The sequence below is a fragment of the Mirounga leonina genome, unplaced genomic scaffold (genome assembly GCF_011800145.1).
Source record: "Mirounga leonina isolate KUSES-001 unplaced genomic scaffold, KU_Mleo_1.0 Mir_91, whole genome shotgun sequence".
Lineage (NCBI taxonomy): Eukaryota > Metazoa > Chordata > Mammalia > Carnivora > Phocidae > Mirounga > Mirounga leonina.
The window spans coordinates 28,359,302-28,386,576 of record NW_023270839.1 but is presented as its reverse complement, the minus strand read 5'-3'; the positions used below and the strand labels follow the sequence as shown (position 1 = coordinate 28,386,576).

Genomic DNA, 27,275 nt, shown 5'->3' with positions numbered 1-27,275 from the left:
AAAGAAAGAAATAAACGAAAGGAAATGGAGAAGTGAAAAAGGACAGGAAGGAAGGAAAAACAAAATTTAGAAGATATAACAAAGAAAAAAATACAAAATTACCCCATCCTTCAGAGGGAAACTATAATTGACCTGGAACACATACTCAGCTCCAGGCGGCTCCTACTCCCTCCTGAAATGGAGAACAAATGACAGTCCCAAGCATAAATTAAAAGCCCCCCAACTTCCTACTCCAATCCAAAAGACTAACCTCAGGACCGCGATGTCAGGGGGGACCCACCCACTACCCTAGCATTTTCCGCTATAAGGAGGCCCTTATAATCTGCGGGGAGGGGTCGTCCTCTCCTCCCCACACCCCACCCCCGCCCCCTCCCCGCCTCCGCTTCCAAAGGCCTCAGACCCAGCCAGTGGGAGGAAACCTGGCGGCCCTATGCCCCTCACAGGGGGATGGAACCTCGGGCCTGCGAATGACCCTCGGGCTTTGACCTTTCCCGCCGTCCTCCAGGGTCAGTATTTAACCTTTCGCTCCCGGGTCCCTGGCCCTCGGCTGGGGAGAAAGGGAAAGTGGGTCGATATTTGGGACCAGCGGGGTGGGGGGTGGGGCGGCGCCTAGGCCGAATTGCTCGTGGATGAGGCCCAAACCAGAGCGCTCGCTCCTCTCCCAACGCGTATGAAACCGAGCCTCCAGGATCCCGCGCTTGCCCGGCGCTGAATGCCAAGGCCCAGTTACAACCCGTGCCTGGTAAAGAATCTGCTGAGGCACGGAGGAGGAGAACGGGCGTCTTTCCCAGTTTTCCTGCCCTGTTTGGAGCAGTTTCTCTTCATCCAACCTACTCCCCTCTCAGACATGAGCCCCCGTTTGCATTTTGGGGATCCGGAGAGCCTTAGCCAGATGTACTGGAGGCAGTGCGGAGTCAGACTTGTGAGCCTCCGCAAGCCCGAAGTGTTTGACTCCTCTCCGGGAGCGGGTGCCAAGAGGACCAGTGAAGAAATCGGGCCAAAGTCTTGGCTGCGGGGCCCCAACGACCGCTTCATTGTCCTCTGGAAAGCAGAGATCAGCCTCGCTCCGGCTCCATTCCACTAACTTCCAAAAGCGCCAGCAACCAGCGCCCCAGAGAGCTCTCCCCGCGGGGGTGGGGGAAGGTGGGCGGCAAACCGGAGGCTACAGAGGCCCGCGGAGCGCCCCCCACCCTCAGCTCCCCGCGGCTTGGGGTTTTCGCGGTCTCCCCAGCTGGAGCCGGGGCCGCCAGGAGCCAGAGCGTTAGGTTCAAATGCATCAAGACTCTGAAGTCATTTATCCGGTTTCATAAATAATTTTCTTATTACACTTAAGCCCGATTCCTGCCCCCTTCCCATTTTTATTGCGGGGTTTCAGCGGCTAAAAAGTTTCTAAGTCGTGTGGGCCGTTGTTTTCCTTTTTCCATCATTAACATCATTAATATACGCTATCAATAACCCTGTCGTTCAGAGCCGAGTTTCACGGTATTGATCCACGCAGCTATTCATCTCTGCCATGCAAGACACGGAATAATTTTCGCATTACAGTAGCTTGGATTTGCTTTTAATTCATATTTAAAGCTGCAACCGGCTCGGTGGAGCGCTCTGCGAAAGACTAGAGGCGCCTAATTAATAATAAGTTAGAAACGAAGGAAGGCACTGGCGAATAAATAATTAATACAGACATCTATGTCTCTTTGAATATTGCTCCTTTAAAAATTTAGACTTACCAGGACCATACTGTAAGTCTGCAATTTATATTGCGGGGATGATTTAAGAAAGCTATTTTTTTTCCTTGAAATACAATACTAAATTATTTACAGTGTTTTGCAAACCTAAGTTCCTTCATTAGCTAGCCCCTCCAGTTTGTTCCTTCCAGGTGGAAAACACCGATTTTTTTTTAAATAATCATAATAAGAATCATAAAAATCTCCCAACAAAAACCGCCGGCTGCGATGAGCAGTGGGTGTCAGCGGTGGGGGCAGATTGGCCTGGAGAGTCATGTATGGACTCTAGTTCTCCAAGGAGTTGGGGGCTGCCATATAGGGGAGTTTTGTTAGGGAAGGTAAACAACAAAATCCAAAGTATTGAGCAGCGACTTTGGGTATTTGCTGGTGCCGGTAGGGACAGAGTTTTAGGTAAACTCAGAGTCCTCAAAGAGCCTATGGAAGGGAGGAGGCTGGGATTTGGAGGGTTCCTGGTTCTCCCCCAATGTAAAATGATGATGATGATGATAATGATAATAATAATGATAATAATAATAAATCAGGATTTCTAGAGAAAAGCTATTGAAATCCAGGACTGGATTCCAGGTTAGCCAGGAACTACAGTAGGTAAGGAGAAACAACAAAATACAAGTGGGTAGAAATGACTGAAAATCGGACACAGTTTTTGTGTGAGAGAGACTAGGATTTGTTTGCAATATTGTTAGCAATATTGATTTTTTTTTGTTACTTGGATTAATGTATGTTAAACAGGAAAATACAGGCATTAGTCAAGTACATTATAATCATCTATTGTTGAGAGCAAAATTTCTCAGGTGAGTGCCAGAGACTCGAGAAGCAGTTGCAGGGACCTCAAGACCACCAAGGCCTAGGTTGGGGCAGCTGGAGCCCCCAGGGGCTGGCAGTGTGGGGAGAAGGAAGCTGCTTTACCTCCAGCTCACTCTTCTCCCCCTTTTAGAATTACAGCCTTATATTTAACCAACCCACTACCCAGGTGCGTCAGGCTTGACCTATCTGCTGGGTGAAATGATGATTAGAGAAAATGAGAGGTGGAGGTGTTCTTGGCCACCCGGTTCCCCCAAAATTCCTCACCTCCCCCTCCTATCTTCCCTACAGCCTCCTAGCCCCGCCTCCAGGTGTCTTGGCATGTAACCCTCGGTACAACACTCTCGGGTCTTGACCCAGGGCTAGGGGCTCCCACATCCCAGCGCTGGTATGCTGAGGTCGGGCGGGGCGCACAGCCCGAGTGCCTGCACAAATACATGCACACACACAGGTTAGGCCTGAAAAAAGACAGACGAGGTGGAGAGGGAGACATGGGAGCAGCTGTTGACAAGCACCTGCAGACCTTCCCAACCTGGACCCTTGGACCTTGAGCGCCCACCCAGCTCAGAGAAGCACACCTCAGAGAGACGACACATCACACACACACACACACACCACACCAATCCATACCGACGCCACCCCTCACAGGCGTCCTTGAGGACGCCGCCTTGCCCCGCTTTCGTGAGTTGGGGGCCAAGGCTGTGTTCTCAGCTCTTCTTCTCAACGCCCCTCCTGGGCCCTGGGTCGCCACATTTATGTGGCAAGACCCTGCGACGCACGCACGCCCCACCGCCCAGGTGAAGGTCTTTGCTGAACTCCAGTGAAGCTAAAGGGCATGCACAGGAACCCTAGGGCTTTGGATGGTTCAAGGGGAGAGGAGAAAGTGAGCTTCAGGGTTAGAGGGCGAAGTCCCAAGGCAAAGATTTCTGGGCGCCTGAGACTTCATAATTCTGAGATGGTGAGCGGGCCAAAGGCTCGCCCAGAGCACAAGGGGTCCCATACTCTGAGGATGGGTTCCCGTGCTAGTCACTTGCCAAGACCAGCAAGGCGGACAGGGCCAGATGGGCAAGAAAAGACAGAGGAGTGGAAAGTATGAGGGGAAAGGACAGACGAAGGAAGGGAGGAAAAGAGGAGACTCAGCCTGGAGAAAACAAAGGACCCAGCGGGGGCAAAGCAGACCATGGAGAGAAATGCAGGCAAAGGGTGGGGAGCCCGGAACACCGGCATTTCATTTTTAAATCTTCTAGGTGTCTGCGGGTCAAATAAAGACAAGGACAGTAACGATTATTCTGTTAAATCTATGGTACTTGACTGCGCAAACACTAATTGATTAGACACCAAAATGATTTGTTTAAAGAGTTTTCCTTCCCAAGTGCAGCTGTTCTCGGGCCCGGGTGGACGTTATCCTACGAGGCTGCAGAGAAGCCCACCAAGTGGGCTGTGTGCCCGACCGCAGAACCCGCAATCTACACGGGGTAGGGGGTGGCTGGTCCAAGCCTCGCCCGCCTCAGGTTAGAGGCTGGGCCGAGACCCGCGACTTCCGCCCTTCTGTTCTTCAGGGCTGGAGGATGGTGCACCCGGAGACAGTCATGAGACGACTTTGCCCTCCACCTGCCCCCCTTGCTCCGAGTTTTACTCACTTCAGGTCGCTTTGACTTGCACCATAAGAGACCCTTCTCCCTTGCCCCTGTCCTCCCTAGCCCCCAGCCCTGGTACCTTCTACCCCCGCGCGGGTGGCCAATCCAGAACAGAGCCCCAGATGGGTTACACTGGAAGAGGAGCCTTAACCATCGCCCAAAACTGAAAAAATTCGTCGCCCCCCCGCAGCCATTATAGGTCTCCTTTGTAATATACTTCAACCGTATAGAGATAAGACTAAGAAAGAAAATCTACTGAAGGGTTGGTGAGAGAGGGCCAACTCTCCAGGAATAGAGCTGACTGCGTCCAGCGCCGGGTCCTCTGGCCAGAGCATCACCCGGAAGCTTTGGACCCTTCCCGTGGCCCCCCCTGGCCTCAGGACAGATCATCTCCCTTCAGCGCTCTCCGCCTGAGGCCTTAAAAAGCCCTCGCCAAAGTGGAATGGATTTAAGCCCAAGAGAAGTCGCCTCTATTTTATAAAATGGCCCAGGAGAGGAAGTAATCAGAGATGCTCCAGGACGGGTCTGACGTCGTGAGACCGCTGCCTCTCGAATCTCCCAGAACGCAATCTTCGAATCTTCTAGAACCCAGAGTCAGGAGGGGTTGGCACCCTTTACCAGTACATCTTCTCTTTGGGATTTAGAGGGGGTGGGTAAGAAATGAAACAGAGTACATAAGTAGAGAGTTATATATATTTTCATACACATACATACTTATGTCATGGGCAAAAACCATAATTTAGGTTGTTAAGCTTCCTTTTTTCCCTTAAAAAGGGGAAAAAAGTTAACCTAACAGAGGAATACAAACTATATGCTAAATAGAAGATCAAAGATTACCGAAGAGGGGTAGAATAATTGGTTACCACTTCCTTGGCCCCAAGAGAGTAGGAGAAGCCAATAATTTTTTAAAAAAATTATTTTCAATAGTGAATCACCAGGTCACTTTGAATTTTTTTGGTGTTCTATTCTAAGCTAACAGCAATTTTCTGAATAAAATTTCTGCAGAGGTGTGAAGAAGGACAGGAGAAGCCTGGAGGAAGCACCCAGGATCAAATCCTTCATGGCACAGTTACCAAGTTCCGTACCGTTGCCAGACACCAAAGAAATGGTTCCTCACCACGAGTTTAATTCTAGACTTGCTACAGGCATCAGAAATTCTGGTAAGTTCCATTCTGAGACTCTGGCCAAGGAGTCAGCCTCCCCCTAGAGCCATGGATGGGGGAATCTGCCCCGACACCAGGTTTGCTGTTTGTGCGGTCAACAAATGGGAAGTAAACATTTGATGGCTCAGGGGGGCTAGAAACATTTCTTTGGAATGGTCCTGAAAACTGGTCCTGAAAATAGATATGTTACATCTCTATTACCCACAAAAAGAACTAAGGCAGGAACTCTGAAACTGATGGAAGGTTCTGAGAGAATCTTGTGTGGCCAGCATTTGGAAAAATGGCCTTATTTTCAGTCGCTTTTCTAAGTATGGTGGAGTTGCCTGGCAAGCTGGACCAACTCAGTAGAGGAAGGATTGAGCCTATTTTTCTTTCTTTAATTTTCCTGCAGCTACTCAAAATCTAACCAACTGATAGTAAGCCCTCCCCTAAAACTTCTTGGCTGGTATAAAAAATTGAACAGCATCCTGTGATTGCATACACTAACCAAACAAGCAGTTTTAAGGGACTCCTGCTTGGTCTCTAATTCTTTCATTTCCCATAATGCAGGCATTGTGCTGGCACTGGAAGGGGGAAAGGAAGAGAGGAACAAAATGATGAAAAGCTATCCCAGCCCTCCAGCAGTTGGCAATCCATCTAGTGTCCCTCCCACACATGTACACACATGTATATTCACTTTTAACCAGGCCATCCTTCCCACTCATCACACATCCTTAGTAATAGGAAAATTTTCCAAAAGGTCAAATAAGAATACAATGTTTCTTTAAAAATCACTGCAGTTCAGTCAACTACAGGTAAACAATGGTAATGAAAGGCATGAAAAGCCAAGAAAGATTAGGGAGATTTGCAAACCAAAGCAAGTCCTGCACACACATTAACTCAACATAGATCTTTCCTTTGGCTTCTCCTTTAGGGACCAACACTGAACCAGACCCCTTTTCATGGGGTTTGTGGGGGCAGTGTTGAGCTCACCTGAACTCAGCCCTCTTCAGGTAGGCTCCAGGGGCCCAGCCGGGGAACCATACATGAAGAAGGGTTTCCAGGATCAAGTCCCTAATAACTGACACAAAGAGAAAACCATGAACAATTTGTGCACTTAGTGGTATTTATTTCTTTCTTTTTAACAAACTGTCTTTTGCGAAGGGAGTTGTCATAAGGGCAAATCAATCCTTTCAGAGGTGATTAAACTGGGGGGTGGGGGGAGAGACACAACAGTTTAGCTCAAAGGTAGCCTGCTACTGAAACCCATTGTTCGGTCTTATATGAGAGCTACATGCTCTGTGTTGTAGGAAAAGAGAACAGAAACAATAAGGAACCAAAGATGCAGCTTCCCACCAAGATATTGTGATCCACTAGGCAGAAAATACGTTCTATGCTTTTGTGGCTAGGTGTATGAATAGTTAGTTGTAGATATAAGTTTAAATAGAGTAATTCTGTTTTCTGAGCTCCTTTATGTCAGTGTGTTTCCCTCCCCCAATTTTTTCTTCTCTGGGGGCTTTAAATTCCTAAATATTCACTGTGCAGGTAGATACTAAGTCTACCAAGATGGATTCCCATTTCCTGGGCCTCCATGGGCATTATTTGGACAAGACAGGAGTGCCTCTGCTGATGAAGCCAGCCAGATTAACCAATCCCAGGACGTGGCCACTTTCAAGGAAGTCAGGTTGGACTGTACCCACTGGCCTTGACCTAGTTGGATCATGATGTTGCCCTGGTTGTGCCAGGGAACTGGATAAAGAAATGAGCCTGCTCGTGCCTTAGCTGGTAGGAAATTTCCCCCAAGGATTGGCTGGCCCAAGTGTTTGCCTAGGGGACTCAGCCACCAATACTCCCACCACCCCAGCCCTGGCCTCTCCTAGGGTCTAAGAACATTTTCAGCAGAGACACTGTTGGTGGGCTCTGATTCAGTGAGTGCCCCAGGAAAGGAACATACAGTCTAAGTTTGGCCCAGCGAAGGCTACACACACTTTGTTCCACATCTAGACCCAGAAACCCAGGCTCGGAGAGGCTGTCCCCCATTGTGACCACTGTTCGCCCGGGGCTGAGGCTCGGCGCTGACCCGGTCGTAACTGCCAAGGGCTGGACAATGGGCACATCTGTCCTTTCTCTGAGGGATGAAAGCACCTAAGCAGACACGGCTCTGCCTTTTGTTACGGATTTTTTTTTTCTTTCTTTTGTAAATGAAAGAAAGCCTCGGCATGTGGTGGCCGGGTGTACGTCCCACACTGGGGGCCTCCCCACGCGTCCCCACCAAGCCCAGGACCAGGTTCGATTCCAGATTGGAGCGTGATTGTGGGAAGCGGACAATTATGCCCGAAGCTGAATTGATTTTCAAATCTGGAGGCTTCTCGCGGGGACGCCGGGAAGAGGGCGTCCCTACGGGCCAAGCGGAGACCGGCGCGCCTGGTCCACTCTGCCGGCGTCAGTCCTTCCCGCAAGCAGCGGCCTCTGGGTGCTTTACCAGGAGGGTCATAGAGGAACCGCAGGAACAGCCCAAGCCTCGGCAGCCCTACCAGCACACAGAAGTTAACGTGGGAACCCACCAGGGCACTCCCCACCCCCAACACGCGCGCGCGCGCACACACACACACACACACACACACTGTCATTCGCGGAGCAGCACGCCGCCTTATTATCAGCTGAGCTGAAGAAGGACCCAGGCGGCGGGGGACAACGAGGTATGGCCGGGGCCAGAATTCTTGGCACGAGCGTTCCCCTCTCCGGCCCGTGGAAGAGGAAGGGTGGGCAGAGGGTCAACAGTCACCAAGCTGACCAAGGCATTTATTTGCTTCTCCTCCCTCCAAAACTGCCAAGCACCTGAGGATGGGGAGAGCGCGGGCTCCCAGAAGCCCTCTGGGAAATAAAGCTCGGTAGGCCAGGGTGGAAGGAGTTACGACACAGGCTGAGGCTCCCCGGGCAAGCTACACCAAGAGGCAGCAACTGGAGAGAAAGGTGAGGACTTTCCATCTTGGCGCACCACCCGGGATGGGAGCCCGGCAAGTGCTGCTGGGTGAGCGCCCACCCCAGCCTGAGAGCCGAGAGGGGCGTAAGTCTCCTGGGGTTGCGTTGGCTGCCCCAGGTTGCGCTCCACGCCAGGCCTTCGCACGTGCGCGCCGCTCCAGGGCCACCCGGCGCCGCAGTTAAAGCGCGGGGGCCCCCCTTCATCATTTGTACCGGGACGTCACGGGCCGCGCGCGCTGGGGCTCAGGGGGCGGGGCTGAGCCGCGCGCTTGCGCGCTGAGCCCGGCGGGCGTGAGGGCGGGCCGCGGCGGCGGCGGCGGCGGCGGCAGCGGCGGCGGCTGCGGCGGAACCGCGGCCAGAGTCTGCAACAGTAACCGAGCCATGGCTGGAGCTGGCCAGCGGCGCGGGCAAACAGCAGCCGCGGAAGACGCACGGACTGCGTCAGGGGAGCTGGGGGCCTCAGAATTCTAAGAAGGAAAGGGGCGAGAAGGGGCCAGGGGCGGGCGGGCTGGGGGCGCCACGCTCGCCCAACGGCACGGATCCTTTTTGGAAATTAATATTTAAAAAAAAGCCTAGGACGCAGAGGGTAAGGTGGGGGCAAGAGGGAAGGCGAGACACACAGAGAGGGAGACAGAGCCCCACAGTGAGAGGAAGGAAGGAAGGAAGGCAACAGTCGCCGGCAGCCGATGTGAAGACCGGACTGCGTGCGCCCTTCGCCGCCTCTGCCCCGCCTCATCGATGTTGTGTCCGCCGCCCGCTCGCCCGGATCACGATGAACGCGCAGCTGACCATGGAGGCGATCGGCGAGCTGCACGGGGTGAGCCATGAGCCGGTGCCCGCTCCTGCCGACCTCCTGGGTGGCAGTCCCCACGCGCGAAGCTCCGTGGCGCACCGTGGCAGCCACCTGCCCCCCGCGCACCCGCGTTCCATGGGCATGGCGTCCTTGCTGGACGGCGGTGGAGGCGGCGGCGATTACCACCACCACCACCGGGCCCCCGAGCACAGCCTGGCCGGCCCCCTGCACCCCACCATGACCATGGCCTGCGAGACTCCCCCAGGTATGAGCATGCCCACCACCTACACCACCTTAACCCCTCTGCAGCCGCTGCCGCCCATCTCCACCGTCTCGGACAAGTTCCCTCACCATCACCACCACCACCATCACCACCACCACCCGCACCACCACCAGCGCCTGGCGGGCAATGTGAGCGGTAGCTTCACGCTCATGCGGGACGAGCGCGGGCTGGCCTCCATGAATAACCTCTATGCCCCCTACCACAAGGACGTGGCCGGCATGGGCCAGAGCCTCTCGCCCCTCTCCAGCTCCGGTCTCGGCGGCATCCACAACTCCCAGCAAGGGCTCCCTCACTATGCCCACCCGGGCGCCGCCATGCCCACTGACAAGATGCTCACCCCGAACGGCTTTGAAGCCCACCACCCGGCCATGCTCGGCCGTCACGGGGAGCAGCACCTCACGCCCACCTCGGCAGGCATGGTGCCCATCAACGGCCTTCCTCCGCACCACCCCCACGCCCACCTGAACGCCCAGGGCCACGGGCAGCTCCTGGGCACGGCCCGGGAGCCCAACCCTTCGGTGACCGGCGCACAGGTCAGCAATGGAAGTAATTCAGGGCAGATGGAAGAGATCAATACCAAAGAGGTGGCGCAGCGTATCACCACCGAGCTCAAGCGCTACAGCATCCCACAGGCCATCTTCGCGCAGAGGGTGCTCTGCCGCTCCCAAGGGACCCTCTCGGACCTGCTGCGCAACCCCAAACCCTGGAGCAAACTCAAGTCCGGCCGGGAGACCTTCCGGAGGATGTGGAAGTGGCTGCAGGAGCCGGAGTTCCAGCGGATGTCTGCGCTCCGCTTAGCAGGTGAGCGGGCCAAGGAGCTGGGCGCGTGGGGAGATAAGGGATTGGGGAAGTTAAAGAGACCGAAGGAGGGAAGGAAAAAGAGAGCTGGGCACGCATCATCCCATCCTCCTTTCCCCAAAGGGAGGTGGGTAGTTCCCTGGGCCTGGAAGAGCCAGCGAGGGCTCCCGGGAGCAGACCGCCTCCTCCAGGACTCTGCATTGGTCTGTGGTAGGCTCCGGGAGCTGAGCGGTACGGCCTGGGCTAGTGCGGGGACGCATTTGTGCTCGGAGACTGCTGGAAGCGGTCACGGCGGGAGGCGAAGAGAAACCCCTGCACCTGGCCGGACACGGTCTGTGAGTCGCTTCTCAGCTGGGCACTCCGGGTTTGGGAAGAGGGAGACAACGCGTGTGTGGAACTGTCCGCAGATGCTGTCAGCTAGTAGCCCTGGCATATACCCGGGCGTTGGGTTGGAGCCTGCCGGAGCCGCACGCCCACGTTTGGCTGAACTTGGTGCGGTGACCCTCCACCCCCACCCCCGCCCCCGCTCTCACTGTATTGGCGTGAGGCAGGGGTGGGAGGGATGGTGAGCACACTCTGAGAGTTCCGGTAAAAGGTTCCGAAGCCGCGGGAAGGTGTGTGTTTGGCGCCGAAGCTGTTTAAGAGTTAGCAAGCACTCTGCCCTGGTAACTGGCTGTGGAAAGGAGAGGAAGGCAGATGGTGCCGAGGTAAGGGTGAAGGCGGGGGGAGCAGCAAGGGCGCTTACAGCTGAGCCCAGGGACCGCCTTTGCTGCCGACTCATTTACGACTGCACATTTCGTTTTATTCCTCTGCATGGTTTCGAATGTATCCCCATGCATGGGGTTGGGAGTGTGGACATGACTCCCAAGTCTGCGAGCAGAGGTCTCCCGGCCCCAAACCCGGAGGCCCGGGTGTTTCCGAGTTGAGCTGGAAGGTCTCCATGGCACTGCACAGACAGCGCCTAGCCTTCTGAGCCTCTCTAAGTCAAGGTGCAAGGAAGGCTCCAGGAAGCTGGCCGAGGGGACAGCTTAGCCCAGTCTGAATCACACCAGAGATTTCAAGCTGATTTGGCGACCCCTGAGGGCAGAGGACACACGGGGAGGTAGAGCCAAGGGCAGCCGAGGGCGGACCCGGTTTGATGAGACCCTGCCGACTTGATTGACTCCAGGGTCCGTGCTACTCCCCCCACCCCAGTCTCAGGCTGGTGCCCTGGCCTGAGTCCTGGCCGAGGAGAAAGGTAAAAGCCGGAATGAGGGTTTGTTAATTAACTGATCGTTCTCCATTAAGTCGTCCCTGGAGAATGAGAGACAGTCAATCCGCTCAGAGCCGGGGGCACTGAGCCGTTTCACAGTCTAAAATCAAAGCGAGAGGCCAGAGCCCCCTCCCCCACCTCATGCAGGCCAATGAGAAGCTAGAGGGAGGCAGGTGCCGGCGTGCCAGTGAGCCTGCGGCGGGAGCCGGAAGCAACCTCAAAGCACTCTTTGGGTCTGGGCACTGTTGGCCTCCCTCCCGCGTGCCCCAGTTCATGAGCCTCTGCCCTGCCAGGTTTTCCAGCCCAGCCCTGTGCTCCCTGGTTCCAAGCAAAATCCCCACGCAGGCTACTGCAGCTTGTGCCTGGAAGTCAGGAGAGGTGGAGAGAGGAGGACAGGAAGGGAAAGGGGGAAGTTGACAAGGTGCCCTCTGGGGCTCCCATGAATCCATTCCCTAGCCCTGTGAGCATCCACCATATCGCCTCCCACCCCCATAAGCTGACTGAGACTGGAGGGCAGCTCAGGTTCTAGAAGGGGTGGGAGAAACAGATACCCTTCTCCCTGACTGCACAGCCTCTGCGGCGCCCAAAGTAGTCAGTGCCTTTTCACAAGCCCACGTCAGGCTCACGTCCAGCTTGTACCCAGGCAGTGCTCATATAGGCCTGTCAGTGGGGTGGGGAGAAATGGAGGAAAGGGTTGGAAATGAAAAGGGACTCCCCCCCCCCAAGCTTGTTACCCCCCACCTAGTGAAGGTGCTTGCTCGAGACTTCAATGACCGCCTTTCCCCACTGCCCCCAGTCGCCCCCTGGAAAATCAGGCTGACAGGTACTGTTCAGAGGTGACCCCCGGCCCTGGAAACCTGGCCTTGCGCTCGGATCAGCGCGAGCGCGCTCTGACCTACACACGTGGGCGCCGCCGCAGGGCTGTTGAAGCGGGAGCACTAGTACTGAGACCCTCCGGTGGAGGCGTGGGCCCCATGCCAGCCAGTGCTCACCGGGCCCAGGACACTCTGGCACCCAATAGCCTAAGATGAGTCCAGCTCGCCCGAGGCACGTGGCCTTTTTCTTTGGAAAAAATAAAAGGAAAATCGGAGACTCTGGCAGAACAAAATTTGGCGCCCAATCCCAAGTGGAATCGCGTACTAGGACCCGGATGGAGCGTCGAGTATTTAATTTTCCTTTCTTTAACTTAATTGAAGGGGTGGGAAAGGCTGGGATGGGAGCACTTGTGGAGCAATCCCATTACACTGCAGGAACCACGACCTATTTTAAAATCACCAAAAAACAATGAGCCTTCCCTTTAACATTTTCATTCGGGGGTGGGGAGCGAGGCCGTTTTCTGGACTCTCCAAATGATCTCTAGTAGGCCCGATTACAGATTTAAACAAACGCATTGCAGGGCACTTTGGCCAAGGCTGTGAGACATTGCCTGCGCCTCCCCACCACCGGCCTCTACGCACAGGGGTGCCCCTTGCAGTTTGGCTCGCTGTTACACTAAAGACCCCTCAACCTTGTCCTTACCCCTCGGGCGGTTCCTTCGCTCATTGGTGAAGAGTGGCTTCTCCACGCCCGTCCCTGTACACGAGGTTCCACGAAGCCTGTTGCAGAGAGTCAAAACCTCAACACTTGGCAGCATGTTTGGGGACGCGCCTTCTCCTTACAAAATTACATCGGCTTGGTGGAAGATGGGAAACAGGAGGAAATTCTCACCAAATTAACTACCTTTAAAAAATCAATACATGTTCCCTCAATATAATACTTGCTGCTGCCCCATTACAGTGCAACTAGGCTCCCAGCCACATCTCATCCGAGGTGGGGTGGGCGGGCTGGACTATACAGGTGGGTGGGCGCCTCCCCTCTGAGTGGGCACCAATTAAGACTTGAAGAGATTAGTTTCCAATTAAAGATTTCAGAAGGCTTTGGCCACAGTAGGGGAGCGGTCAGCGTTTGAAGAGGCTGCAGCGCGCACCCACCAGAGGGCACAGCACCGCGGACCGAGGAGGCAAGGCCCAGCGGGTTGGGCAGGGGTGGGTGCTGGGCCCCTCCGACCCTGGGGTACCTGAAGGAAGGGTACCTCCAAACAGCACCTGGGAGACTGCCTGGTGTCTGGCATCTGGGACTGTGCCCCCTTTCTGTCCAGAATTTGCCCCGGAACGACCTGAAGGAGAGCCGGGGGGGGGGGGGGGGGGGGGGTCGGGGCCGGGGGGGGGCCGGGGGGGAGGGGGGGGGGGGGGGGGGGGGGGGGGGGGGGGGAATGTTCGGCCCAGGAGGTGGCCATGAGAAAGTCTCGCAGGGACCAACCTGGGTTGTGTTTGCCATAAGTGGCCTTGCGGGCTGGTTGATTGATAACTGGCCTCCACGCAAGTCCATTTGCTTTTTGTTAATATTTATCCTGGTGGGTGACATTTCAACTGTCCCTCGCTTCCCTGGGCCAAGTGAGACAAGAAGTAGGAGTGCAGTGTTGGGCCTTGGGAACCTCACTTCCCCAAATCTCAGACTCCTGGGCCAGGAGAAAAACCAGGACTGGGACTCGGGAACTGGAAGGGTTCCTGGGCCCAAGAGAAGACACCAAGCAAACTGCTTCCCTCTCGCCCCACTTCTCACACAGTGCAGCTACTCCCAGCGGCTGCGGTTTGAACAAAGGGCCTGCGGGGCATGGCCAACCCCTTTCCCTCACAGTCCCAGAGCCAGGGGGACTGCCTGGGAGGAAGGTGTGGAGGGGAAGGGAAGGAGTGCCTCCTCCAAAGGCTTAGAGTGGCTTCCTCCCGACTTGCAATGGTGGGTGCAGCCAGTTGTCAGGAGGAGTCCCAAAGAACCCCCACCCTCTGAGGGTGAATGGTGGCCATGTGCCCAGGTAGTGGGCTGGGGACCCCCCCCCAACACACATACACCAGCACAGCAGGAAGCGAAAAGTTCTCACCCCAGTCACCAAAATGCTCTTCATGGGCCTTTCTCTCAGCTCATGCCTGACCCCTTGAGAGTTTGGGGACAATAGTTCCTTCTTACAGTCCCCACTAGGGAGCACAAACCCTAGTGAAGGGAGGAAGGAATGCCTAGTGTTAAGAAGTGTGCGTATGGTGAAGATTGGAGCCGACTATTTGACAATGGTAGGAAGACCTGCTTCTGAGGCTTGAGGAGGCCTGGTAGTTATTGTGTGGTGACCCTAGTGTCCGCACACAGAGGAGGGATGCCTGAGACAAGTAACCCCATTCTGATGGTCCCACCAGTGGGTGCAGCCCCAAAAGCCAGGCCCCTTAGAAATGCCCAAAGGGTGATTAGGGCAGCCAGAGCAACCCACTGGCCCCAGGGCTGTAGTGGTCACTAGAGACCCAGGCCCTGCCATAGCTATTTTGCAACTGGCACTTGGGACAGACTGTGCCAACAATACCAGTTGTAGCAGCAAAGTAACTCAAAGCCCAGGCTGCATCTTTCTTCATCTTCAAGCTTTGATCCTTAGTGCCCTGCAGGCAGCTGGCATCCTGCCCTCCCAGATGCCCTCCATGGGGCTCACCTTCTCCGGGGAACCTGATGGGCTGTGTGCTGAGATAGCTCCGCACGCCCCCTGCGGGCTGCTGCTGGCCACCAAACAAGCTCTCGGTTCAATACCCTGTGAAGAGGAAAGGGATGCTTGCTGTGGTTTGTTTTTACAACATCGTTGTACTGGTGATTTGCAAAACAGCAACTATTTTTTGATAGGAAATGGGTGTGGAGGAGGAATCTATCTTGGTCCCCAACAATGTCTGGGTATTACCCCACTGATGAGACAAAATTGCCATCCCCCCAAAGTACACCCCAACTCTGACCTCTCTCAACAAGATGCGCGTTTGGATTTTCTATCCAAATTATAGTTTTGCTGGCATGTTTTTATTTGAGGAAAGCAGGGTCAGAGTAAAGAAGGTGATCCTGGTGGGTCTCGCGTAGTAGGAGTAGGAGGTTGGGGCTGGAGGATGTAGTAGTGAGAGCGTGGATTAGTGGTTCCTTTGTTTTGTTGTTTCCCCTTCTAGCTACCTGACAGGAGTCAGGAGGCAGCCCTGAGGCTTTGAGCTTGGAGGGCTTTGTTTTCTCTCGTGTGGGGTGGGTGAAAGGGCCTGTGTAGGCTGACAGGCCTGGAGCCTTGGTGCGGTGTCAGGACCCTGGACAGGGCCCCGCCAGCGCTAGCCTGATCCCGTTTCTCTTTGCTGCTGGAGAGTGGGTAGAATGCCTTTGAAGAGTTGTAGTAAGGAAGTGAAAACTAACAGCTAATATTCTGAAGTTTATGAGAAATCTTGAGGCCCCGCCAGGAATATATACCAGCACAGTCAAGTAATCAAAAAGATCAAACCTATCCTCGTCGATCAGATGATTGATCTTTTCCTCTCTCCCCGGCAGCTTTCTCTGTGTGTCTGAGTACACGTGCACACCTGCTTATAAAATCGGAATTCGAGTCCCTATGGGTGTGACAGGGGTTGGATCATTAAGCTAAAACGTTCAATTCAGTCCCTTTGATCCGTGCTGGGGAAAATCTATAGTCATCTCTAATCTACGAGGTCTTTAAGAAGGTTGTTACATGAGCTGTTTTGATGTCATCATTTCCATGTTCATGGCAAATTCAGCTAATCAAAAAGACATTGCTACCCAAAGTTCTCAGAAGAAATAGTTCTTACAGAGTGTATCCGTAAAATTTATTCTTGATTTCGTTGTAAGAAGGAAAGTCCTCAAGTCTGATGGAGTTGGGTAATTTAAAAAGAGGTTCTCTGTGTCTTGCTCCTCAAAATCCATAGTTAGAAGCATTGCCCTTCAAGTAAGTGCTCAGTGCTCTTTGTAAACTCTGCATATTGGAATAGTTAAACACCAGGTTAATGCTTTAAATCAACCAAGGAGACTTGATGGATTGGATGAGAAATGACTAGTTTCATTCCAATTAAAACAGCAGAATTTCCACACTCTTGGTAAAATGGAATGGTCCCCAGCCTAGGGTAGCAATAGAAGAAGAGTCTTACTGAAGTCATGGTAGTTAGGGTAGATTTCTCATAATTCTGGATAAAAGCATTCAACAAGTATTCATTAAATACTATTTTCATAATGTCTCTATTTAAATAAGATGAATAAGCACCTTTGGGAGAAGAAAACCACTATTTCTATATGAAAAGTGTCAGCCTCATAGAGTTCAGTAAAAAGAAAAAACTGATTTCTTATGCATGTGAATTTATTGCACAATCATAAATTCCTGTCTTCTATCAATAGATTTGCACATGTTTTTATTTTGTGACAAGTAAATACTAATGAGGTTTAATTTCCTCTTGAAGTGATAGGATTGGATTACATGGTTAGACCAATCACAAGACAGTCTGATGATTTGATACAAACATAGGAATTTATGTTTTATCACTGAGTCTTGCTATAGATTCATCTGTCTTATGTTCCTCCCAAAAAGATGTTACATTATCATAAAGTTGGAAAAAAAATTAGCTTCTAGAATTTTTCTTCTCCTTTAGATGAGACAGTTTGGTAAACCAACAGCTGAACAGAACCAGTCCCTGAAATACTACCCATTCAATTTGTCATGGCATTTGTTAAGGAAGGAGCTTATGTCTGTTGTGTATGTTCTGTTAGTCAGGTCCTGTACTAGGACATAGATGTTCTAATTTAATATTCTATTTCAGTGGCTCCCACATCTTGCTCCATGTTGGAATCACTTAGGGATCTTTACAAATATGATTCCTCGCTAAAACCCAGGCCACGACCTAGGCATTGGGATTTTTAAGAGCTCTGAGGTGATTTTAATGAGCAGCACAGTTGGGGAGCCACCAGTTTATGTGGTGGTTACTATTATTTTCCCTGTTTCTATGTTCACTGAGGTTACATAGCTTATATCTGGAAAGCACTGATACACTGAACTCAGCTTTCCCTGCTCAAAGCCCAGAACCCTCTTACTCTCCACCCTGTGTGCTAGTACAGATCCACCAGGTCAGTGGACCTAGAACGTGGAAATGTCTGATTTTACTATCATAAACCCTTGATCTAAAAAGTGTCTGCATAATAAAGGTCTTGAAACTGGAGAGTGTGTATCCTCCTCTGCAACTCTCAAGGAAGGTTACTTATGGAAATTATTTCTTTTTTACTCAAGACTTATGAGAGACTCTTTATTGCTGTCTTTTGAAGAAGCAGCCAGAGGGAATGAAAGGCAGTATGAGAGCTAGACATGGAACCCAAGTCTCCCTATCCATTCGTTCACTTAAACAATTATTGATGGGCAAGAACCAATCATTAGATGTGTTCTGTGGGTAGGACTGGTCCACTGGGACTCCTGCTTGGAGGAGGGCCCAAAGGCCCAAACCTCCCATACTTTCAGGCATTGGTGTTCTGAAATCTACATTTGCACAGCAATTACATTTCTTAGCTTCAGATCACTGCCTGTCTTGCTATTCCAAGGTTGCCTGTTACTCATGTTTTAGGACTCTGCACAAAAAAATAATAAATTAACTAAAACTCTGTATGTAAGTTGGCAATCATCCAGAGGATAACTTAAAATCTCCCTCAAATACTGGGTGTTTACAGTTATCCATGTGTCTCTCATTTTCCTTTGCATATGCCATAGGGTACACAGAATCGACAGTTTCTGAAATCACCACTTTCGTTTTTGCATCTGGTGATGATCTCATAGTCCCAAAGAGAGGTTATCAAAGGAACACAATAAACTATGAGCTTTTCGCTTTCTTTCCTGTTGTCTTCTAAAAACAGATCAATGGCGGGGGAAATTAAATAAATAAACGAGTGAAGCGCGCCACCTAGTGACCTCCGTGCTCACTGCAGGTGAAGTGCGTGAGAGGAGTGGCTAAACGCAATTCAAGTATTGATGGAGTCACAAAATCGTTCATTAAGGCAATTTAATCTTTGCTATTAAATGTCCTTTCAATTCATTTGGGATAATTAAGATGCAGTTAAAGTGATTAAATTCTAATTACTTATGCTAGACAAAGACATATTTGTCACACTAATGCGGTTAACTAAGGACTCAGAAAGAAAGTTAACATTTACTTCAAATGATGCAACTGGAAAAATCAGTTCCTCTTTTCATCATTAATCCAGCGAGCCGGGTGATTATGTAATGGCACTACAAGCTCATTAAGTAGGGGAAGTGCTGATTAAAATGACTGCTAGGAGGAACCCCTGAACCAGGAGCACCTCGATAGTTCGGTTAGCATGCCTAGCAAAATTTCTTGGTGTTCTTTCCTTCTAAGCCCCCCACCCCAAAGTAACAAGCAGCTCCTGAGTTTTATCCTGACACTTAAGAAGGGGCACCTCAGGGGCGCCTGGGTGGCTCGGTCGTTAAGCATCTGCCTTCGGCTCAGGTCATGATCCCAGGGTCCTGCTTCTCCCTCTCCCTCTGCCTCTCCCCCTACGTGTGCTCTCTCTCTGTATCTGTGTCTCAAATGAATAAATAAAATCTTTAAAAAAAAAAAAAAAAGAAGGGGCACCTCACAGAAAGCCTTTATTGCCAGCCTACAGACATTGTTAAACCCAGAGATATTTTTATGTGGTAAGTGGATTCTCAGCATAGGGAGGAGCTGGGCAGATGGGCTGGGGAGGGAATTCCTGAAGTCAACAGCTCCAGAATGAAAATGTCCACTGAAGGCTTCTGAGGCCACTTCCCTTCACATAAGCACCCTTCCCTAGGTCCACTTGTATGGCCTTTGATGTGAGGGGACAGATTCCTCTGCACGGGATCATGCCCTGTTTGATTGTTATGCACACTCTGAAGACTGTAAGTCTACCTCAGATGCAAATCAGTCCTTTTTAGTATTTTTCGGTATTCTCATGTAAAGCCATCTGAGATTATATATGGAGTTACTGAGGTAGTTTTACCATAATGTCCACAAACTGTTCCCAGCCTCTTATGATAGCTTAATTATGAGGGCTCATAAGAGGGAGATGAATTGAAACAACTGAATTTGAAGTTTGCCTTCCTTGCAAAAATGGCTTCCTTATCCGTGTTTCCTTCATAAGCAAAGAAGCTAAAGTTACTAAATTCATCAGTCACATAAGTCAAGCCACTACCTTTAAAAAATAAGTTGGCAATTATTTGGATACTTACAGTTATTATTGATTTAATAGATCATGTTATGCCATCATACACTACTAAAACAAACAAATTAAAGTTAAAAACCCTGGGCTAAAATCAAAAACCCCAGAGACAAGTTCTCATACTAGTTAACTCAGAGAACTTGTCATTTACCCTTTCTGAGGCCTCAGTCTCCTTAAATATAGAATGAAGGATTTGGTTTAGGGTCCTTCCATGTCCCACCTTCTATGATTGATTGTCTTCTGGGATGCCAGATTGTCCACGGCAAAGTCTCTTGTCTCTATTTAGTGCTCTGTCCCGAAGTCAGGGTTCAACAAGGTGTAAGGTCCAAGGGCTCATCTCCTGGGCAAAGTCTCAGATCAGGTTCTACTGTCACATGGTCAAGAGAAAGCAGCCCATCCAGTCAGGAGTGCCGCCTTCTGGCACAAATATGCTACAGTTTGAGATTACAATTCCCGTGTCCTAATAATACAAGTTGTTGGTGAGGAGTTAGATCAACAGGAATTTGTACACTGCTGGCTGGTTGGGAATGTAAATTCGGACCATTGCTTCCAAAGATAATTTGGCATTGTCTCATAACCCTGAACCTATACCTATCCAGTGGTTTTACTCTTTGGCATATACCCTAGGTAAACTCACAGACGTTCCTGGAGATGTGTACAAGATTGTAGCAGAATTGTTCATAAGAGCAAAGAAGCCAGAAACATTCCAAACATCCATTGACAAGGGACGCATAAATTGTGATATATTCATATAATGCAGTAGTATACTGCAATGAAAATGAATGGGCCACAGCTATATACAAGTCTTAGGAACAATGTTGAGTCTTAGGAACAACGTTGAATTAAAAAAAAAAAAAGCCATGGAAGATCACATCAGAACAATACCACTTTTCCAAAGCTCAAAAGCAAGCTGTGCTGAACAATTTATTGTTTGGAGATACATAAGTATGTGGTACAGCTATTTAAAAAAAAACAAATGAATAATAAACTCAGATTCCATAGTGTGGTTACCGCCGGTAGGGGAAGGTCAGAAGATAAGTAGCTTTACAAGCCAGTGATATTGTAGTTCTTTTGTTGGATCTGCCCTCACAAGTGTTTATTTTGTTACTAGGCTTCCTATCTTAAATATCCATATTGTTCCTGGAGGTAAATATTTTTTAATTTTAACATTGGAGAGGAAAAAGATTGTTTTGTTTTTCTGGTTCCCCAACCCAAACAGCTTGGACCAAACAAACCCCACAGCATTTGTACGCAGTTCCTGGCCACGTACTAAACGTCAGCCCTCCTAGAAATTATGTTCTGCCAATTGTGGACAGGACATAAGACGTGAAAGAGGATGTTTATCTCAGCATTATCTACAAGAGCCAAATTATGGAAACAGCCCAAATGTCCATCAACTGATGAACGGATAAAGAAGATGTGGCATGGAGGCACCTGGGTGACTCAGTTAGTTAAGCATTTGACTCTTGATTTCAGCTCAGGTCATGATCTCAGGGTCATGAGATCGAGCCCCGCGTCAGTCTCCACACTGGGCATGGAACCTGCTTGAGATTATCTCTCTCCTTCTCCCCACCCGCCACCCACTTGCACACTTTCTCTCTCTCTAAAGATAAATATTTTTAAAAAAAGAAGATGTGGTATGTACATACAATGGAATATTACTCAGCCATCAAAAAGAATGAAATCTTGCCATTTGCAATGACACGGATGGAGCCAGAGAATATTATGCTAAGTGAAATAAGTCAGAGAAAGACAAATACCATATGATTTCACTCCTATGTGGAATTTAAGAAACAAAACAAATGAGCAAAGGGAAAAAGAGAGAGAGGCAAACCAAGAAAAAGACTCTTAACTATAGAGAACAAACTGATGGTTACCAGAGGGGAGGGGGTGGGGGTTGGATGAAACAGGTGATGGGGATGAAGGAGGGCACTTGCTGTGATGAGCACAGGGTGATGTATGCGAGTCTCAAATCGCTATATTGTACACCTGAAACTAATATTACACTGTGTGTTAACTAATTGGAATTTAAATAAAAACTTTAAAAAAAGCGAGCGAGGAAATTTCATTAGATATGGAGAGAGGGGTCTGTTTTTCATTCATTTGAGCACCAGCTACAGCAGTGGTGTGCTCAGTACTGGAGATGGCATATACAGCAGATTTGTCCTAAGACTCAGTCTAGTGGGAAAAGAGACAAATAGCTATTCGTTTCCTTCTTGATTATTTTGTGTGTATGTGTGTGTGTGCCAATGAAGAGAAGTTTGGGGTGTGATGAAAGGACAGTTTTGAAGATCTGGAAAATGAATAGGACTTGAGGCAGAAATGGAAGAAGAGGTCCCCAGGCAGAGGGAACAGCAGTATGTGAGGCCCTGGTTGAAATATGTTTTGCAGAAGATTTCTAGAATCTGAATTACTATATAGCTGAAAGCTTGTTTCTTCCCTAGCACAGCTAAGTGACATAATACCTTTCCATCAATAACAAAAGTGTTCTCAGGCACCTGGGTGGCTCAGTTGGTTAAGCATCTGCCTTCATCTCAGGTCATGATCCCAGGGTCCTGGGAAGGAGTCCTGCATCAGGCTCCCTGCTCAGCAGGGAGTCTGCTTCTCCCTTTGCCCCTTCCCCCAGCTTGTGCGTGCATGCTCTCTCTCTCTCTCTCTCTCTCTCTCAAAAATAAATAAATAAAATCGTAAAGACAACAACAATAAGAAAAGTGTTCTCCAAGGTTTTCAGTGCTCGGGAGGAGTGGGCAGAGGGTTTTATATTCCTCTAAGGGTGCAAATCAGATTGGTGAAGGAGAGGTGGGGAGAAAATATGTTTTGGTTAAAAAGCTTCCCAGATGAGGGGCGCCTGGGTGGCTCAGTCAATTGAGCATCCAACTCTTGGTTTCAACTCAAGTCATGCTCTCATAGAGCATGAGATTGACGAGCCACAAGTCAAGCCCAGCACGGAGACCCCCCCATCAAGCCCACCATCGAACCCCGCCAGCACCCCCATCTAGCCCCCCACGTGGAGCCCCACCTCCAGCTCCTGGCTTCTTGCTCCTCGGGGAGTCTGCTTGAGGATTCTCTCCCTTGGCCCCTCCCCCATCCCACCCCCCACAGGCATACCCACCAGCATGCTCTTTCTCTTTCTTTCTCATAAATAAATCTTTTTTAAAAAAGCTTCCCAGGTGATTCTAATATAATTCCAAGTTGAGAATTAGAACATTGATACTGAGAATTTAAGGGCAAATGACCTTTATTGAATGAAATGAAAGAGAAACAGACTCCTACCTAGGGTTCTGATTTGGAATGCTGGGTGCTTGGATATACCTTTAGCCATAGGGTGGCTGTGTTGATGTGAATATAAAGATAGAACATTTCAGAATAGCCCACACTCTCAAGCATATTCTTAAGAGAGGTGGGCTCTCTGGCCTCCACACAAATTTGAGATGTAAAATCAGGTAGATTGCCTCTGCCTCACAGAAACATGTTACTTAACAGGGGAGACATGATGTTAGTTAGCATCGTGCTAATGAGGTGAAGATTGTGGGTTCAGTCCATTGGGTCTGGTTTTTATTTCCCTGTGTTGGTGGGCAGTGATGCGTGCTTTCATTCCAACCAGCTGCCAGCCTTTGAGCCCACAAGAGCCTTGAAGAACTAGTGTCAAAGGTTAGCCCAAATCTGTTTCTGCTGGTAGAGAAATAAAAGCAGTCCCCTGTCACAGTAGGTCAGGAGCCCTCTGTCTGTGAGCAAAGCCAACAGGGGAGGGGATAGAAGCGCAGACATGTTGGAGGGGAGATAAGTGTTGGCAAGTCTTGGTTTTCGTCACATTCACATCAGTTTTGGGTAGGAATTAACCCTTCCAAAGTCAAATTTTGTTTTTCTCTAATCTGGTTTACACAGTCGTTGCCCCATGAAGCCCCAAAATTTTTTAAAGAATTATTTTTAGTTAATTGATGTTTATTTTTGAGTATGTATTATGTGCACATCGTGTTTTAAAAGTTAACACAGAGGGTGCCTGGGTGGCTCAGTCGTTAAGCGCCTGCCTTCGGCTCAAGTCATGATCCCAGGGTCCTGGGATCGAGTCCCACATCGGGCTCCCTGCTCGGCAAGAAGCCTGCTTCTCCCTCTCCCATTCCCCCTGCTTGTGTTCCTGCTCTCGCTATCTCTCTGTCAAATAAATAAATAAAATCTTTAAAAAAAAAGTTAACACAGAAAGGTATACAGAGAAAACCAAGTTCTCCTCCTAATCTATTCCTTCAGTACCCAGTTCCCCTCCCCTAGAGGCAACCCTTGTTACCAGTTTCTTGGGTATCTTTTAGAGATAGTCTATGACTTTTCAAGTGTGTGAGCATGCATGTGCATGCCTGTGCATGTGTGTGTGTGTGTGTGTATCCCTCTTTTAAAATAATCAAGAGCCTCTTCCAAATAATAACTTCTAGGGAGAAGATCGAATGCTTCTTGCTTCCTTTATTCTGCTCTTTGACTGACAGTTGCCTTCCTAGAAATATATTTACATACCCAGCAGCGTGCTACCCAGTGCAATTATCTGAGCGATACAATTAAGGAGTAGCACAGGACGACCACCTTTCTGGGTATGTTGAAAGTGGTCTCAAGTGCTTCAGTGGAGGTCCCTTTAATCCAGCTCTTTTATGAAAGACAACTTAATGTAGGAAAGTTGTTCAAAATTTAACCTTATATAAATATATGCTATCTACTACCCAGCCTCCCTACTTTAAAATAATACAATACCCAAATACAACTACTGTATCATTTTAGAACACTACCTTCAACACAAAGGTAGAATTTCTTTTTCGGTGAGTTAATTATTGTATTCTGTATATATATATATAATTTTAGATCCTGTGTTTGTCATGACATAGCTTTAGTAAATATGTTTTTTACTATTTGTTGCCTACCTACCATGTCCAAGCACCTTGTATCTTATTTTTATAATATACTTTTTAATTCCAGTTTTCTCAAAAAAATTTTTTCTCAAAAAAAAAAAAAAACTCCTTTATAAAGTATTAATGTTTGGGCACCTGGGTGGCTCAGTCGGTTAAGCATCTGCCTTCAACTCAGGTTGTGATCCCAGAGTCCTGGGATTGAGCCCTGAGTTTGGCTCCCTGCTCAGCGGGAAGCCTGCTTCTGCCTGCCGCTCCCCCTGCTTGTGCTCTCTCTCTCTCTGTCAAATAAATAAAATCTTTTAAAAAAATAAAGTATTAATGTTAATCAAGGAAAAGGATAACAAGAATCACCAATAACACCCCCACTCTGAGATAACCCCCCCTTTTGGTGAATATCCTTCTAATCTTTCCTCAATGGGGTAATACACACTATTTTATAACTTTTAAAATTAAAAATCCTGGGGCCCCTGGGTGGCTCAGTTGTTAAGCGTCTGCCTTTGGCTCAGGTCATGATCCCAGAGTCCTGGGATCGAGCCCCGCATTGGGCTCCCTGCTCGGCGGGGAGTCTGCTTCTCCCTCTCCCACTCCCCCTGCTTGTGTTCCCTCTCTCGCTGTCTCTCTCTCTGTCAAATAAGTAAATAAAATCTTTAAAAAAAATAACAATTTTTTTCTAGTTATTAAAGTAATACGTGCTAGATGTAGAAGCTTTGGAAAATATGAAACATTATAAACAATACAACAAAATCAAATTATCCATTCCGTAATCCAGAGATGATACCTGTGATTTGTTGGCTTGTTTCCTTCTAGCTTTTTAAAAGTACAAAGATGGGACACCTGGGTGGTACAGTTGGTTAAGCGTCTGACTCTTGGTTTCAGCTCAGGTCCTGATCTCAGGATCTTGAGATCAAGCCCTCAAATGGGGTTCCGCACTCAGGGTGGAGCCTGCTTGAGTTTCTCTCACCCTCTTCCTCTGCCACGCCCCACCCCAGGCTGCTCACACACACACTCTATATATAAAATAAATAAGTCTTTAAAAACAAAACAAAACAAAACAAAACAGGGGGGCGCCTGGGTAGCTCAGTCACAGTCAGTTAAGCGTCTGCCTTCCACTCAGGTCATGATCTCAGGGTCCTGGGAAAGAGCCCAGCGTTGGGCTCCCTGCTCAGTGGGGAGTCTGCTTCTCCCTCTCCCTCCGCCCCTCCCCATGCTTGTGCGTTCGTGCGTGCGCGCTCTCTCTCTCTCAAATAAATAAAATCGTTTAAATAAATAGAAGTATAAAGATAAAGATACATTTAAATTTTTTATTTTTCACAAAATTGAGCTCATAGAGAATTTACAGTTGACAATGTCATTAACTATTATCCAAAAGCTTGATTTTTTAAATTTTTATTTGGAAATTATTTCAAGGGTTTTTTTTAAAGATTTTATTTATTTATCTGAGAGAGAGAGAATGAGAGAGAGCACATGAGAGGGGGGAGGGTCAGAGGGAGAAGCAGACTCCCTGCCGAGCAGGGAGCCGGATGCGGGACTCGATCCCGGGACTCCAGGATCATGACCTGAGCCGAAGGCAGTCGCTTAACCAACTGAACCATCCAGGCGCCCTATTTCAAGTTTTTAAAAAAATAGTACAAAGTACATCCATATACCCTTTTCCCAATTGTTAACAGGACCAGCCAACCAGCTGTTAGCTTTTACCCCATTTGCTTTATCATATGTGCACACATGGTCAAGTGCTCATGCTTGCTCTCTGTCCCTGTCTCTCTCTTTCTCTCTCACATACACACACACACACACACACAGAAATCTTTTTCGTGGACCATTTGAGGGTAAGTTACATCCATTTGGTCCCTTTCCCCTAAATCCTTAGGAGTGTATTTCCACGAGAGAGCCTTTCCCTTACGCAACTACAGTTCACTTTTGTCAGTTTACCTGGTAATGTCCTACATAGCATTATTCTTCTCCAAGACAGGATCCAATCTTGAGGAGAGTTGTCATATCTCTTTTTTCTTTAATCTGAAACAATTCCACAGCCTTTCTTTACCTTTTATAACATTGACATGTTTGACACATACGATCCCCACTTTTATTTTATTTTATTTTATTTATTTGCCAGAGAGAAAGAGAGAGCACAAGCTGGGGGAGCGGCAGGCAGAGGGAGAAGCAGACTCCCCACTGAACAGGGAGCCCAATGCAGGACTCGATCCCAGGACCCTGAGATCATGACCTGAGCCGAAGGCAGATGCTTAACCGACTGAGCCACCCAGGCATCTCTGATCCCCACTTTTTAAAAACGATATTTCTCATTTTGTGTTTGACTGATGTTTCCTTGTGAAGGGATTGAGGTGATGCTTTCTTACCCAGAAAGCTGCATGGGTGAGGTGTGTCCTCAGAGGATCACATTAGAGGCCCACAAAGTCTGTCTGTCCCTCACTTAACTGGTGAGTTCATTTCGATCACCCAGTCAAGCTGTTGCCGAGTTTCTCCACTGCATAATCACTGTTGTGGGTTGTTTTTTTTTCTTTCTTACAACTAATAAGCAATCTATGGGTAGACACTTTAAGGTGATGCAAATATCCTACTTCTTTAAAAACTCCCCATAGATTTAGCATCTACTGATTCTTGCCTGATCTAGTCTTTTATCAAAATGGTTTCAGAATGAGTCTCCATCTCCAGCAGTCCTGCCAGGTTTAGCAGACAGCTCTCAGCTTTCTTCATTGGTAAGATCTCCCTTCCCTTTCATTGATACATCCATTTATTATTGGTGTAAACTCAGACATTCCTTTTTTTCCCTGATGCTTTATAATTCATTACTGTACTCACCTATTTCAGTGCTCAGATTATCCCACATTTGACCAGTGGGAGCCCCTTTAATATGGCTCCTGAGTTGTTGTG

General features: G+C 49.2%; 1 protein-coding gene and 1 long non-coding RNA gene across 2 annotated transcripts in view; one reads left to right on the top strand and one right to left on the bottom strand.

Annotated features, from left to right (window-relative positions):
• Positions 1–26: 26 nt before the first annotated feature.
• Positions 27–13,752, bottom strand: LOC118003065. Its single transcript, XR_004677251.1, has 3 exons — positions 13,732–13,752; positions 12,952–13,104; positions 27–172 (listed from the first exon to the last, which is right to left on the bottom strand). It is a non-coding gene; the product is annotated as an uncharacterized LOC118003065 (long non-coding RNA).
• The window catches only part of ONECUT1 (one cut homeobox 1), a 36,102-nt gene continuing 17,719 nt past the window's right edge, over positions 8,893–27,275 (top strand). The window contains exon 1 of the mRNA XM_034993801.1: positions 8,893–10,184. Within this exon, the coding sequence (XP_034849692.1) occupies positions 9,080–10,184 (1,105 nt within the window). The 5' untranslated portion in view covers positions 8,893–9,079. The remainder of the gene's footprint in view (positions 10,185–27,275) is intronic.